The sequence below is a fragment of the Microtus pennsylvanicus genome, chromosome 13 (assembly GCF_037038515.1).
Source record: "Microtus pennsylvanicus isolate mMicPen1 chromosome 13, mMicPen1.hap1, whole genome shotgun sequence".
Taxonomy (NCBI): Eukaryota; Metazoa; Chordata; class Mammalia; order Rodentia; family Cricetidae; genus Microtus; species Microtus pennsylvanicus.
This window is the reverse complement of record NC_134591.1, coordinates 12926543-12942794: the sequence shown is the minus strand read 5'-3', so window position 1 is coordinate 12942794 and position 16252 is coordinate 12926543. Positions and strand designations below refer to the sequence as shown.

General features: G+C 36.1%; 1 protein-coding gene across 4 annotated transcripts in view; it reads right to left on the bottom strand.

The window, feature by feature from the left end:
* The window catches only part of Kdm4c (lysine demethylase 4C), a 173327-nt gene that overhangs the window by 73215 nt on the left and 83860 nt on the right, over positions 1–16252 (bottom strand). For 3 of the 4 annotated variants that reach the window (XM_075947215.1, XM_075947216.1, XM_075947214.1), the window contains 2 exons: positions 8074–8267; positions 6004–6239 (listed from right to left, as the gene is read on the bottom strand). In XM_075947215.1, coding sequence (XP_075803330.1) covers positions 6004–6239; positions 8074–8267 — 430 coding nt within the window. Of the gene's footprint in view, positions 1–6003; positions 6240–8073; positions 8268–16252 lie in introns of those variants that run through there. The other variant, XR_012907586.1, reaches the window with a different exon arrangement.

Sequence of the window (16252 nt, the reverse complement as noted above, 5' to 3'; positions counted from 1 at the left end):
CTAGTGACCATGGAGTCCAGAAGAGTGTCAGATCAACTGGAATTTGAGTTATAGATGTTTGTAAGCTGCCCTGTGGGTGTTGGGAAAAAAGCTCGGGTCCACTGTAAGAACAACAAATTCTTTTAAATGTGGAGCCATCTCTTCAAGTCCAAATTAGTACTTTCAAAAAGAAAAGAAAACAAAAAAATTGACAAGACAATCAAAGATTAAAAGTACATTGTAATTCAACTTATCATCAATATATAGGTTATTCAAAATATTTTTTTAATGTGAGTGCAAGTGAAAATGGCTTAGTCAGCTGCTATTTTTTTTTAAATTTATTTATTAAGGATTTCTGCCTCCTCCCCGCAACCACCTCCCATTTCCCTCCCCCTCCCCCGATCAAGTCCCCCTCCCTCATCTGCTCGAAGAGCAATCAGGGTTCCCTGACCTGTGGGAAGCCCAAGGACCGCCCATCTCTATCCAGGTCTCCTAAGGTGAGCATCCAAACTGCCTAGGCTCCCCCAAAGCCAGTACGTGCAGTAGGATCAAAAACCCACTGCGATTGTTCCTGAGTTCTCAGTATTCCTCATTGTCCTCTATGTTCAGCTAGTCTGGATTTATCCCATGCTTTTTCAGACCCAGGCCAGCTGGCCTTGGTGAGTTCCCAATAGAACATCCCCATTGTCTCAGTGTGTGGGTGCACCCCTCGCGGTCCTGAGGTCCCATGAGTATTTAATGATGTTATTCAAAATATTTTTAAAAGGATAAACAACTCAAAATCTATGAAGCAATAAAAAACTTTTCCAATAGATAATGCTAAGAACAGCTTTATAAGAAACAATGAATTGAGAGAAGGTCTATAATTGGTACATATAAAGCCCAAGGAATCCAATAAAAGGTCTTTGCTACATTAATCCTTTATGGTATAATGAAAAAAATCTAGAATGCCATTGGACTTAGGCAAATGTGATTCTTTTTACTATCACATGGTTTGGAGGCAATGATTTGAAATATATAAAGTTTTCTTGTATGAGATATGATAAAGCATTTCCCAGATGCACAAAATCCTCATCATTTCTACCTATCACAGGCTAGCTCTGATACTGAAACCAAGTCTTCTACTTAAGTAGTCTTCCAGATCTCAAAACTAATAGGTCAAAATATAAAGAACTAGATCGAAATAAGAAAATTAGGCACACTTAGTTAAAACTCTATCCTGAAGTCATAACCAAATTAATGAAACAGTGATAAAATCCATGGTGAAGTACTATAAGGAAATAGTTATGTATACTACATAATTGTGTTGTTTGCATTAACTGCAGTTCCCATTCTACCTTCTCAGCTCTTTTACCTACCAACACCTTGTTCACAACTCTGTTTAGAAATTAACACCAAAGTACATAGTCTTTTAAGTTTCCATCTCTATAGGCCTGTCAGAACAGGAGAGAAACTCAAAGCGATTCCACTGAAATCATGAACAAGACAAGGCTGTCCACTCTTTCATAGCTACTCAATCTAGTACTCAAAGGTATAGCTAGAGCATTAAGACTACAAAAGGAGATCAAGGGGATAGAATTTGAAAAAGAAAAAGTCAATCTTTCACTATTTGCTGATGATAATATATACAAGTGACACGAAAAATTCTACCAGGGAACTCCTACAACTGATAAAACACCTTCAGTAATGTAACAGGATACAAGACTAACTCAAAAACAAATCAGTACTCTTCCTATATACAGATGACAAATGGACTGAGAAAGAAAACAGAGAAACATCACCCTTCACAATAGCCACAAAGAGCAATAATCATAATCATAATAATAATAATCTTGAAGTAACTCTAACCAAACAAGTGAGAGACCTGTATGACAAAAACTTTAAATCTTTTAAGAAAGAAATAGAACACATCAGAAAAATGGAAAGATCTCCCATGTTCTTGGATAGATAGAATTAACATAGTAAAAATGGCAATCTTACCGGAAGCAATCTACAGGTTCAAAGCAAAGCCCATCAAAATCCCAGCAAAATTTTCACAGACATCAAAAAACTAATAATATCCTACTTCATATGTTAAAACAAAAACAAAAAGTACAGTATAGCCAAAACAATCCTGTACAATAAAGGAACTTCTGGAGGCATCACCATCCCTGACTTCAAACTACTATAGAGCTACAATCATAAAAAACATCTTGGTATTGACATAAAAACAGGCAAGAAGACCAATGAAAGCAAATCAAAGAATCAGATATCAATTCACACACCAAAAATACCTGATTTTTGATAAAGAAACTAAAACTTTAAGTCAAAAAAAGAAAAACCATCTTCAACAAACGGTGCTGGCATAACTGGATATTAACATGTAGAAGAATGCAAAAAGTTCCATAACTATCACAAGCACAAAACAAGTCCAAATGGATGAAAGACCTCAGCATAAAACTCACCACACTGAACCTCACAGAGAAGAAAGTGGGAAGTGACCTTGAACGCACTGGCACAAAGACAACTTCCTAAATAAAAAATAAGCAGCACAGACACTGAGAGCAACAATTAATAAATGGGACCTCCTGAAACTGAGAAGCTTCTGTAGAGAAAAGGAGATGTTGAACAAGAAAAATGGCAGCCTACAGAATGGGAAAAGAGCTTCTCCAACCCCACATCTGATAGAGGACTAATCTCCAAATACACAAAGAACACAAGAAACTAGACATCAAAAGAACAAATAATCCAATAAAAAAAAATAAGGTACAGACCTAAACAGAGAAATTTCAATAGAGAAAATTCAAATGGCCAAAATACACTTAAGAAAATGCTAAAAATATCCTCAGTCATGGGCACGCAAATCAAAACAGTTCTGAGATACCATCTTACACTTGTCAGAATGGTCGAGATCAAAAACACTGATGAAGCCAGGCGATGGTGGCGCACGCCTTTAATCCCAGCACTCGGGAGGCAGAGGCAGGCGGATCTCTGTGAGTTCGAGACCAGCCTGGTCTACAGCGCTAGTTCCAGGGCAGGCTCCAAAGCCACAGAGAAACCCTGTCTCGAAAAACCAAAAAAAACAAAACAAAACAAAACACTGATGACAACATAGGCTGATGGGAATGTAAACTTTAAAGCCACTTTGAAAATAATTATGGCTGTTTCTCAGAAAATGAGAAATCACTCTACCTCCAAACCCAGCAATGTCACTATTGGACATATACCCAAAGGATGCTCAGTCATACCAGAAGGACATTTGCTCAAATATGTTCATAGCAGCATTATTTTTAATAGCCAGAACCTGGAAACAACCTAGATGCCCCTCAACCAAAGAATGGATAAAGAAAATGTGGTACATTCACACAATGGAGTACTACTCAGTAGTAAAAAATAATGACAACTTGAAATTTTCTGGCAAATGGATGGAACTAGAAAAAACCATCCTGAGTGATGTAACCCACACCCAGAAGAATATCATATGTACTCACTCATAAGTGACTTTTAAACATAAAGCAAAGAATAACTAACTATCCTACACTCCACAACCCCAGAGAACCTAAACAACAACGAAATCTCCAAAAAAAGACATACATGAATCCACCTAGGAAGAAATAAAGGACAAGATCTCCCAAGTAAAATGGGAGCGTGGGGACAAGGTGAGGAAACAAAGGGAGAGGGGAGAAAGGCAGAGGAGTGGGGAAAAGGCTAAATTAAAAACAAAAAAAAAATGAAATAAAATTAAAGGTAATAAAGCTAAAGAAAAAACTGAGGAACAATTGTTTTAAGAATGACGCACAAAGGTTTTTATGTCATCCTAAGTAGAATACTACAAAGATGGTATAAACATGATGTAAACTGTTTTTTAAAGCTACAATATGGAGATGTGAAGGAGAATTCCTAAAAATAATGTGTCTACTGAAGGCTGACTGATTAAAACTTCAAAGAGAGGTTAGAATGTTGCAATTCCAGAGTTTAATTTATCTGATTGTTGGCCTACTAAAAAGCCATTCCTTGCTCCCTACACCCCATGGTGTAGACTTCAAACTTGGCTCATTTCTTTTCATGTGAGAGCTGTACTTTTGCATTTACAGAGATATAATAGCAGAGGGGACTAGAGTGATCTCTGTATGTCAGGAAGGAAGTACTTTCTGTAAGGATACAAAAGATGTAGTGTCTTATAGGTAGGCACAATATAAGATTAACAGGAAGCGTTGGATTTGATGAGTATCAGAATGGAAGGAATACAGGATAGAAAACAGGAATTACCAAGTAAATGAATGATTAAGGGAACAAAAATGTTACAATAGTTATTAAATATATAAATCATTAGTAGTTTCATAAAAACATTCAAAAACTGGGTAACAAAAAATAAATGGACTTTATTTATTTTATGTATTTGCTTGCATTTATGTACCATTTATGTGCTCACAGCCCACAGCAGTCAGAAGTAATGCAATCCTCTGGGGCAAGAGTTGCATATGAATGGCTGTGAGCCACCACGTGGGTGCTATGAAAGCAACCTGAGTCCTCTACAAGAGGATTAGCCTCTGCTAAGTATTAGCCCCTAACAACCTCGTTCAGCCCTGAGACCAAATGTAAACAACAATAAAAACAAATTCAGCAGGTTGTTTTAACATATTTGCTTCTAGATGTGTGTGTTTATGTGTATGAAATAATAACAATAGAAGCAAAAGACTACCAACTTGAGAGGCATGGAGAGTTTGGAGGAGGAGCTGGAGGAAGCAAAAGGAAGGAGGCAGTGATGTAATTAAGCCTTAATTTAAAATGTATTTAAAATGGGGTGGGGCACTGGAGAGATGGCTGGGTGGTAACGAACCCTAGCTATTCTTCTAAAGTGCCCAGATTCAATTTGCAACATTGACTCACAACTGTCTATATCTACAGTACCAGTGGATCACACAGACACACATACATATAGGCAAAACCCCATACACATCAAGTAAAATAAATAAATAAATAAATAAATAAATAAATAAATATCTTTTAAGGAGATAATTGGGTCATAAAACAAGCTCAGGATTTCAAGGAATCTGCTTTCCTAGGCATTCTGGGATTCAACTGCCTTGTAGTCAGAGATCATAAAACTAGGGTATTTGACTTATCTCTCATTTTCCAGTTTAAACAAACAAACAAACAAAAACCAGTTTATTTAAAATAAGCAGACCCTCTACCCTTTTAACTCTCCACTGCAAAAACTGATTCCCAGACCCAGCATGGTGCATCCTGTACCCTCAGATACAAATTAGAGTTGCAAGTGCTAACTTCTCAGACGAATAAAAGTTTGCTCTTACCTTTCTGAGGTCAAATTGGGTCTATTCTTTCATTTTCCTCCACTGACTTTACAGTCTTCACCACTGCACCATCACTTAACCCCTTTACTTATTTTTAGATTTATTTATTTTACATTATTGAGTCCTTTGTCTGTATGTATGTCTGTTCTTTTATAAAAGTGCATTGATAAAATGGAAGAGCTGATGGTATTATAAATTAAGTTGACTTTATATGTTTTCCCCCTTTTTAAAAAGAGTTATTCTTTCTTTCTTTTTTTTTTTTTTTGGTTTTTCGAGACAGGGTTTCTCTGTGGCTTTGGAGCCTGTCCTGGAACTAGCGCTGTAGACCAGGCTGGTCTCGAACTCACAGAGATCCGCCTGCCTCTGCCTCCCGAGTGCTGGGATTAAAGGTGTGAGCCACCATCGCCCGGCTCTTTATTTTCTTCTTAAAAGTAGCAAGGAATCTGTACAGAGTAATCTATAAATTCCTTTTTTTTCTTGTAAATTTTAAGTTGAATTTTAAAATTTTGTAAGTCTTAGTTTTTTATTAAACCACATGTATACTAATGGATGTTAAGTTCAGAATTCTATTGCAGATAAAAACTGTATCCCTCACAGCATTGCATACACTTGTCCTCATAGGTGAATTATCATGTAAGTTTATTTAGTTAATAAAAAACCTAGGTGTTTTAAGGCATCAGATTATTAATTACCATAGTCACAAGTGAAAAATAATCATACATTTTCTTACCTGAGAGTTTGGTGTCATTCAATAACTTTTGATCTACTTGTATCCTGGCATCAGAAGCTTCTCCCTCTGAAGGTGCTTCTGTGTCACCCTGCTTAGATGGTTTTCCTGGCTTTTCAGTGACTTTTAGGTGCCCTGGACATATGGCACGGTTTGAAACCTCCTCCCCATTAGATTCAACAAATTCCTCATCCTCCTCAGATTTAGGCCTTTTAGAGAGCAATTTATTACCCTGGAGGCTATTAACAAAAGGAAGGTGGTCAGAGCAAAAGTTCAAAATAGATATGAAACACTTATCAATGCAAATAATACTGTTAGGTGCTTATATCAAGAAAAATTTAGTTATTTAATATAATTTTTACAAATAGTCTGAATTTGAAACCATAATTGTTTTAAACTGACTTACTAACAACTGAATTTTCATATTATTAATACCTAATGAGATAACACTGTAAAGTCATGTAAGGCAGACAAATGAGCTAAACAGAATAAAGAAGAACACACACACATATTAGCAGTTGGGTGCTGTCAGCGGCAATAACAACACTGAGGCCATAAACAATATTTGCATATCCAAGGTATACATGTAAACCAACAATGTAGCTGGCATGGCTCAGAAATTGTGAGGGGGTTTTATATTTGTGCATGCTGAAAGATGGTCTTACTGAAGGGCCATCACATCAAGTCAGCTAATAAAAACAAAATACACTCCTGAACATTAGTACTTGTATGAAATGAGAAACATGTTCTGATTAAACACTGGCAGTCTGTGTATCAAATTTATGTACTCCATCAAGTAGAAAAGCCTAGTGACTTTAATAGCTTTGCCAGCTTATTCACTTGACCACAAGTGCTACTTTGCATGTTTCTCAAGATTTCAGACTGCTATGTTTCCTGAAAGCCTCAGAGGCACTGACTCCCTAATTACAGCATCTCAAACTTGGAAAGTTTTAACAGTAAGTTATTCATTTTACTGAGATAACTTATACATAAAGTAAATACTAAATTTTGAGCAAAATATTTAAATTATAGTGTTATTACAACAAAAGCAAAGGTGTCACAAGTCTAACTGTGGAAGATCAAATACATGTAGGTATTAAAAATTATGCTAAAGGAAATAATTTAATTATATGAAGAGCACTCACATACTTGATTACTCAGTTGTTAACATAGCAAAAGCTAATTTTGAAAGATGTATAATATTTTTATATTATATATAATATACATAAATATAAAGAAATATTTTTTACAGTTTATTTAACTTTATTTTATGTGCATTGGTGTGAAGGTGTCAGATCCCCTGCAACTGGAAATATATAAAAAATATTAAGATGGAGACTCTAGATAGTGAGGTTAAGAATGAATTGAATTTCTTGGATATTTTTTCCTGGCTTTAGAAAATTAACAGATTTCAACTATTATTTTTATGAATTGAAAGAATAATACACAATAGTATAAAGAAAACCTAAACAAAAATTTAAGAGTTAATATGCAACCTAAGAATCTGAGCCATAAAACACACAGCCTATTCAAAGGTTTTAACAAAGTCCTAGTCACAAAAGTGGATTGGATGTAAGGTTCTAAAAGACTACCAAGGTACAGAAATAATGCTTTCTCCTTTGAGTCTTTGAAAGGAAACAAAAAGAATAAAATCACAGCATAAGCATCAAGATGAGGAAAGAAGTATTTCAGCTAATGAGAGAAATCATAAGTAAAAATTTTAAACAGTGGTAGCATATAGAAGTTGTAAGTCAAGTTATTTAAAATATGGTAAATAAGGTAAAGAACAAATACATATTTAAAATAAATTTATGGAAGAATTCCAAAAAGTTCTATGTTGTTCTACTCCTTATGTACATTGATTTCAGGAATACTCTGCATAAGTGACTACCTGTTCCTAAATTCTACTATACCAATTCAAAAACTAAACATACACTACCTCAAAATTTCAGTAATATAATAAAGTTATGAATAGCAGAGACAAAAATAAACCAGTAGTCCTGGAGAACATTTTGTTCCATAATACATTTAAATAAAGTCCATACTATAAACAGGATGTGGTAGAATCCTTACCTCCTGGATGCTTTTTTTAATTTTTTCTTCCTCTGTAGCCATATTTTTACTTCAGGGGTAGACTCTGGAGTAGGTTTTGTATGGTCAATAGTATAAATATCCTTTCCTTGTTTCCAAATTTGGTATCTGTCTGGCTGAAATTTCTTTACAAATATATCCATTGATATTTTCACCATGTCATTCCGGCAAGTGCACTGAAACACAAAGAACAGTTGCAATAAAATCAACAATGAAATATTTTGCTAACTACATAACATACCACACCCGTGAGTAGAACATGAATGCTTAATTGAAATATAAGTGAGGAAATTTAACATCTAAAAAGAAACTCAGAACAGAGTTTTTTTTTGAAATGAGAAAATATTTTAAAATACTTTGTACATTTATATGAACTGTGTACCAAGAAAAAGATGCAGAGAAGCATGAGTGTCTTTCTGAAGGTTTTTCATCAAAGTTACTCTACCACCACAGATATCCATCAAAACTCTGTAGTACAGCATGCAGTGTTTGTATGAAGGGATTACTATCACAGATATGCATCAACATTACAAAGTAGTAATGCTATATGGAATGTTTGTGCCAGTTTAGACATGTTCTGAACATCACCAAAAGTTTTACCTTAATTAAAAGCTTGGTGCACACAGAGGGGCTATTGGTAGGTTAGGCCTAATGAATGGATTTTAACTCATTGGATGCATGAAATAGTTCTTATGATATTTCTTTGGTAAATAGTTATATGTGAACCTTTGAGATTTCTCCTATGTATTCTTATGGAAAGCCTGATATAAAAGAAGCAAACCAGGCCCCAACTATCTTTTAGCTCTGCTCTTGTGAGATGTGACATACAAACAGAGTTTGCTATTCTTACCAGAGGCCCAAACAAACAGGGCTGGCCCATTTTTTTTTTTCTCTTTGAACATGTAAAGCACTGAGCTCTTTGCAGATACTTGTATTAAGGTATTATATTGCAGTTAAGCAAAGTTGTTATACACATCTAGAATGTCAATGAATGTGTGATTTGAATCATTTAACAAGTGAGTCATTGGTGATTTGTCTGGGTGGTTGAGAGCAGCTGTTAAGCCTGACAACCTGAGTTCTATCTCGAGAGATAGATGAGAAAGAAAACTATCACATGGCACGAGAGAACTGACTCTACAAGTTGTACTCTGAACTCCATTTGCATATGATGGTATGCATATGCCAACATACACATATGCACACACAACACTATAAATAAATGCAAAAAAGAAACACTTAATTATATTTGTTTTATTAACAAACTCTTGTAGGTAGAAAGATGATTAACTAGCTAAAAGCTCTTGTTCTTGCAAGAGGGTCCAGTTTACTCACAGCAAACAAGTGGTAGCTTACAAACATCCCTAACTCAAGTTACAGGAAATCTGACACCCTCTTATGATCTCTGCAGACACTAGGCATACAGGTGGTACACAGACAGAAGTTAAGAAAATGCACTCATACATAAAAAAATAAACGCTTGCAAAGTAACTCAAATTTTTAAATAAAATCTCCTCTTCATTATACCAAAGATACCATTAAGCAATCAACAACACCTTGTAGAGAAAAGTAAAGGATTAATAGGAATAAGAAATTTAAATGAACCAGGTAGTAGTGGCACATGCCATTAATTCCAGCGCTCTCTTAGCATAACTAAAGAAAACTATAACTATAAATTCTTCAACTCCATCAAAGACTCCAGAAGGATATAATATTACCTAAGTAAACAATAAGTTCATTGTAAGCAACTTCTAAAATTCTAGAATTGAAAGAGACTTTTCACTGCCTGGACAGTCAACCAAAGTTCTTCTGCATCATTGGGGCATCCATCTCTAGCCTACTGGCCCATAGTATCCAGCAGACTTTTCCATGAATCAGGAAATTTCAAAGACAGTTCTGACTATATTGGCAGTTTGTCCGTCACATTTTTCTGTATTCTGCAGAATGTCTAGCAGACTCTTTCATGAAGCAAAAACCCTAAAGGATCATCTCATCTTTAAGCAAGTTCAGCTGTCATTACTCTGTGAGTCCTGAATGTTCAGTTCATCAAGCAGTCCAGGCAAGAGCAGTTTCTTGCACAAATGGCTAACCAACTCCTTAAGGGGCCTCTTCAATGCCCATTCCGCTTGAAGTAATTGGTGCTTCCAGGAGTGATGTGTCATCTACAGTCTTAAGACCTTAAAATGTTTTAAATGCCACCATATTCTGTAGTCTTTAAAAGGTTTGAAGAATGCCTATCCATCTGAAATACTTCTCTAAACAGCTAGAAAACCTAACATGACTACAAGTTTGACTATTATAGATAATTATCTATTGACCTATATTTCTTAATTATACATTAAGTTTTAAATGAGCTGCACAAACACAATACCTTAATCAAAATCAGAAATATACATATAACAGAATTGATTTTAAATTTGCATCAATAAACCAAGATCCATGCCAAGGCAAATCTCTATAGCATACCCCCCTTTAAACATAAAAAAATAATTATAAACAATATTTGGGAATATGGGCAATGTTCTATCAAAACTGCTTCCTGCTGTTTATTGGGTGAAGTAATTTTTTGAGAGGTGTTCAAGGCAACCTTTCAGGGGACTTGGTCCATCAAATAACATTACTCTGGAAGCAATCCACAGGTCCTTATCCTCTGTTGAAATGAAAGGATATTTTCCAAAGTAACATATATTCTTAGACCCATATTTTGAATTCAAGATACCTTTAAAATATATGTCTCAAAAAACCATATATACATAAAAGAAGCAAACCGCCTCTCCAGCCCTACTTACTTTTTGTAACTCTTTGTACTCTTTTTCCTCTCTCTCCCAAGACTATGTACATTTATCCATCACTATATCCCATTTAAAGGTCTTTAATATTTGAATCTGTCCTATTGCGTATCTGTAATTCTTTACTGTCAAGGATCATTTTTTAAAATGCTAAGCACTTCTTACATACTTAAGCTGAAGCCTTATAGGGTATATATGGTATTGTCTGTTTGCTGCCTCTGAGAGGTCATGCCCACAACCCCATTCTCAAGCACACATCCAGTTCAGGCTGTCATTAAGCAAGCTGCAGCAGTCTGCTCACAAACGCCATACAAATGCTCTGTAGTCGGACCTCCTGCCTGAATGAGGCACAGGTCATTCTGGCAGCATGGCCCAGAGAGACAGCATTTCAAAAGAGCACAGCTTTTTTTTCTGCTACCGCTGAATCAGGAAAACCTCTCTTAAAGGAGCGGCAGCGTGCCGCCAGCATGCAAAGCCCATTTAGGGAAAATAAATGCAGTTAAACTTCATTTCTTGGTGTCTAGAGTTCCTTTACAAGCCCTCTCAGGTTTTACATGAATTTAGTCCACACATAGGTGTCAATTTGTAGTAAGGAGACAACTTAGCCAGAAAATTACTAAGAAAGACCTCCTGAGAAATCTCCGATAGGAGTGAATGGACTACATGTCTGAGTTCTACATCCAGAACAAACTCAAGACTGCTGCCTAAGATGATCAAGCCTCACAGGATACTCCAGTCATGACTTGACCAAAATTCTTAATTTTCATTAGGTCCCCATAAGATTATCAGTGCCCCCAATCAGCAGGAAGTAGCCTGGAAAACTATGCCTACATTCCCCCCCCCCCCCAAAATGAATTATGAAAATTTATCTTTGTTTAGAGTGTTGGTTATAATATGTTATGGATAGTGGTCTGGACAAAAAGCTAAACAAAGGCTATTAGATTCAGGTTCTTATTTTGGAAAAAAAAAAACCACAGTGGGAAAGTGCTGTGGGACAATGGTTTTACCCTGTAAAGATTGGTTCTTGCACTTGCTTAATAAATGCTGATTGGCCAGTAGCCAGGCAAGAAGTATAGGCAGGGCAACCAGGCAGGAAATAGAGGCGGGATGAGAATTATAGGAAAAGGAAAGTTTCAGTCTGTAATTGTGACCCAGCTGCAGAGGAAGCAAGATGTGACTGCCTCGCTGAAAAAGGTACCAAGCCACATGTGGGCTAATATATGTTATAAGAGTTAATATGAAGCCTGAGGTACTAGGCCAACCAGTTTATGCTGCAGAGGAGAGTCGCTTGTTGGTCTTGACTGCCCTGCTAGCTTAGCCCCTAAAATAATCACACAGAAACTGTAGCATATAAATCACTGCTTGGCCCATAATCTGTAGCTCCTTATTGGCTAACTCTTAATTTAACCAAGTTCATTAATCTGTTTACCGCCATGTATCAGTGGCTTACTGGGAAAGATTATCATATCTGACTCTGGCAGCAGATCCATGGTGCCTCTCTATGCCTTCCTTCTCCCAGCATTCAGTCCAGTTTTGCCTACCTACCTAAGTTCTACCCTATCAACAGGCCAAGGCAATTTCTTTATTCATTAACCAATACAAGCTACACATAGACAAAATGACCTCCCATACCAAGTTTACAATTAATGTAGACTTCTGTGTGTTTCTTTGGGACTGAATGACTGCAGGACTGGTTTGGACAGAATCCTCTGTCAACAGTGGTGCTTGGTCAATACCTACTAATGGTATTCTCATTCAAAATAGATAATACCCAACATTTAGTAAAAAAAAAAAAAAAAGAGGTATATAAAAAAGCTTCTGAGAAATTAACTATTTTCTAAGATTTGGCATCCAACAGTAGCAGGTCAAAGATGAAAGATAAGGAATCATGTTAAAGTTATTGAGTAGAAGCAGGCTTAAAGAAATTAACCTTCACTGATCATAGACTAGCTCCTGAATCATAAATAAATAATAAATCAGGTGTTTTTATGTAATTAAATAGAAAAAATATATTTTTAGCTTTCAAATAATCAAAACCCTTGGGCTCCAATGCCTTCCTTATAAAGCTTTTCCCATTTTCCAAACATCCAAATATTTCTCTCATATGACCTATGAAAGCGAAAAAGTATTACAAGAAACAATAATATGGAAAAACAAAATGTGAAGAAATACACAAATTAGGACTGGAGAGAGAGATCTTAGCACTTACCTAGAGATAACATTCTTTTCATAAACTGAAGCTTTATGTTAAAATAGTAATGGGACAGGCTTACTTGACAAGTATATGACCTGTTCATTCTTTTGAACAGTTTTTAGGATCCTCAAATATATCCATTAACTTTATATACAACAAAGATATCCAATCCTCCTTCATTCCTGTGAAGGATTGCTTTGCCATAACAGTATAAGTCTCTCCAAGGCCTATGCGATAATCTTTTTTGCCACCCAAATCAACTAGTTTAAAGATAACAAATTGCTATTCTTTTAGGAGAAATTGAAACACATTCTCTTCATGTCTTTTACTCTAAACCCTGGGGTTTAAATGTATTTTAAAGTATTTTTAAAAGTTGGTGAGATGGTCCAGGTCACAACTTGCCTGCCACACAAGGATGAGGACCTAAGTTCAGATCTTCAGAACCCACTTAAAAGCCAGACAGATTCCTATAGTTGGCTGACTAGCTAGTAAGTTCAATGGGTGGGGTCCAGAATGATCAGAAAACATCCAACATCAACCTCTGCTTCTATGAACATAAACTGAGAGGCACAAGTATCCTACACATGCTCGGGGGTGCGCGCGCACGAGAGAGAGAGAGAGAGAGAGAGAGAGAGAGAGAGAGAGAGAGAGAGAGAGAGAGAGAGAGAGAGAGAGAGAGAGAAGTTCTAAATCCTAATTGCTTTAATTTGCTAGTCCTGACATTCTTTCCTGTGTCAAAACCAAGTACCTTGCCTTATCTGAGTTGATATTGTGAAGTAAATATCTCAGAAAGGAGTTTTACCTTCAGCAGAAACTTTTACACAATTAAGAAACTAATTACAATTACAAATGTGTAAGGTAAAAATTTTGCAGGTCTAGACCTCAATCTTTAGTTTCATAAATAGCCATTATTTGACCTCGGTAACATCTAGCTAAACATCTTATGGCTGGGAGAAGGAGATAAAACCTTCTAGAATGCACTATTACCAAAATACTTGTTTCTACCAGCCCAAAGATTTAGTTCAGTGTGCTGGCTGAGTTTTTCCAGGTGGAGACAAACTAGAGTCACTTAGGAAGATAGAATATCCAATTGACCTGTGGGCATTTATACAAGGCATTCCTTTATTAAAGATTGATGATAACTGGTATTACCTCTAGGCAGGTGGTCCAGAGCTACATAAGACAGCAATCTAAATAAGTCACAGTGAGCCTAATCTCTAAGATATTTTCCTGCCTAGTCTCTGCTTCTGTTCCAGCCTCTAGGTTCCTATTTGAGTTTCTACCCTGTCTTCCCAAAATGGTAGTTACCTGGAAGTGTAAGCTGAAATAACATTTCCTCCTTAAAGGTGCTTTCTGTCAGTGTTTTATCACAGAAACAGAAAACCTAAGATATCCACTTATTTATGCTTCCACCAATGTATGTTAAAAATGCCATGATTGATGATATTTTTTTGTTCTGTTACTATAATAACATTATCAAACAGTTGCCATATTGAAACATGGAATTTGGGGTAACTTAAATATAAATGTGTTTCTAGATCATTGTCAATAATAAACTCTGTTTTATCTGTTTTGAGATTTGTGTTTCGTCAAATGCTGGGTATAGAATGTAGTTATACTCTGTCCCTACTGTTTCTGACTAGTTTAAAAATTAAAATGCTTTTTAAATTTTTTAAATGAGTATGACTATATATATATATATATCTGTAGCTGGGGATTTTTCTCTGTCCTGCCCAGTTCCACTGGACCAACTAGATTCTCTCTCACCTGCTGGTATCCACAGTTATTTATACAATAATCATTTGGAGGCTTAATATTAATTATAATTGTTTGGCTGATGGCTCGTACTTCTTGCTGGCTAATTCTACATAAAAATTAACCCATTTCTAATAATCTAGATATCACCATGTGCACGGTGGCTTACCAGTAATACATTGGCATATTACTCCTCCAGAGTTACTGGCGTCTCCACAACTCTGCCTTCTACCCCCCCCCACTGCCCCTGTGCTTAGATTTCTCACCTTGCTATATTCTGCCTTGCCATAAGCCAAAGTAGCAATCTTCCTTATTAATCAATGCTAATAAAACTTATTCAAAGCATACAAAGGGACATCCCGCATCATATATCAGTATTATATATATGAAACAGATGAAAGAAGGTGTGTACATATGTAAACACACACACAAATACACAATTAACCTCTTCCCATGTTATTTTTGAACTGTATATATGTGAAGGGCTAAAGAATATACAACTTGTGGCCTCAGACTTTGAGTGCTCTAAGACAGTTACTAATGTTGCCTAATACAAAAATCATAAAATTACTTAAAATATTACTGGACCATACGGTGAGGTTTTTGTTATTGTTGTTTTGGTTTTGTAAGGGAACTGCTTGTTTCTCAAATGTGAACTTTGAAATTGGCAATAATATATTACAATACTAAAAGCACACATGCCAGGATCTGAACATAGTGGTGCATTCCTTTAATCCCAGCTAAGGCAGGTGGGTGTCTGTGAGTTCCAGGCCAGCCAAAGCTATACCAGAAGACTCTATCACCAAAAAAGAAAAAGAAGAGGGGGAAAAAGTAACAGTAGTAGGAAAAGTTCTCTCCTAGTATATCAAGAAAGCTTGATAAACAGATTTAAAAAATAAGGATTTTAAAAATATAATAAATACTTAATGTTTATTGTTAGGCTTCCCATATTATACTGGCTCCACCCTATTCGGGGTGACATCAGTGGTGGGTGTGTGTGTGTGTGTGTGTGTGTGTGTGTGTGTGTGTGTGTGTGTCTGTCCATCTCCGTGCTTTGAAACCAGAGACTAAGATGTGACCTCTGCTAGGACCCTCCACCCTGAGCCTCTGCCACAGTGTTTCTGCTGCCTGTCCCCTCCCGGTCGCCTCCAGTTGATCAACCAATCAACCAAATTTACTTCCCCATATCCCTGTCTTTTCCTAAGAATCTCTTACGTGGGTTTGTTGAGCTCTGCAGTTTACTTCTCACAGCCTAGAAACAACATTTATCATAAGTAAAAAAGTATACAGCAATGAGTTTTAGGCACATGATGTTCTGCCACCATCCACTGGAAGCATAAACCCAAATAAACTTGTTTCTATTTTAAAAAATGTACATCATAACAATCTTTTTCCATTAATAAATTTAGGAAATTATTGGTCATAT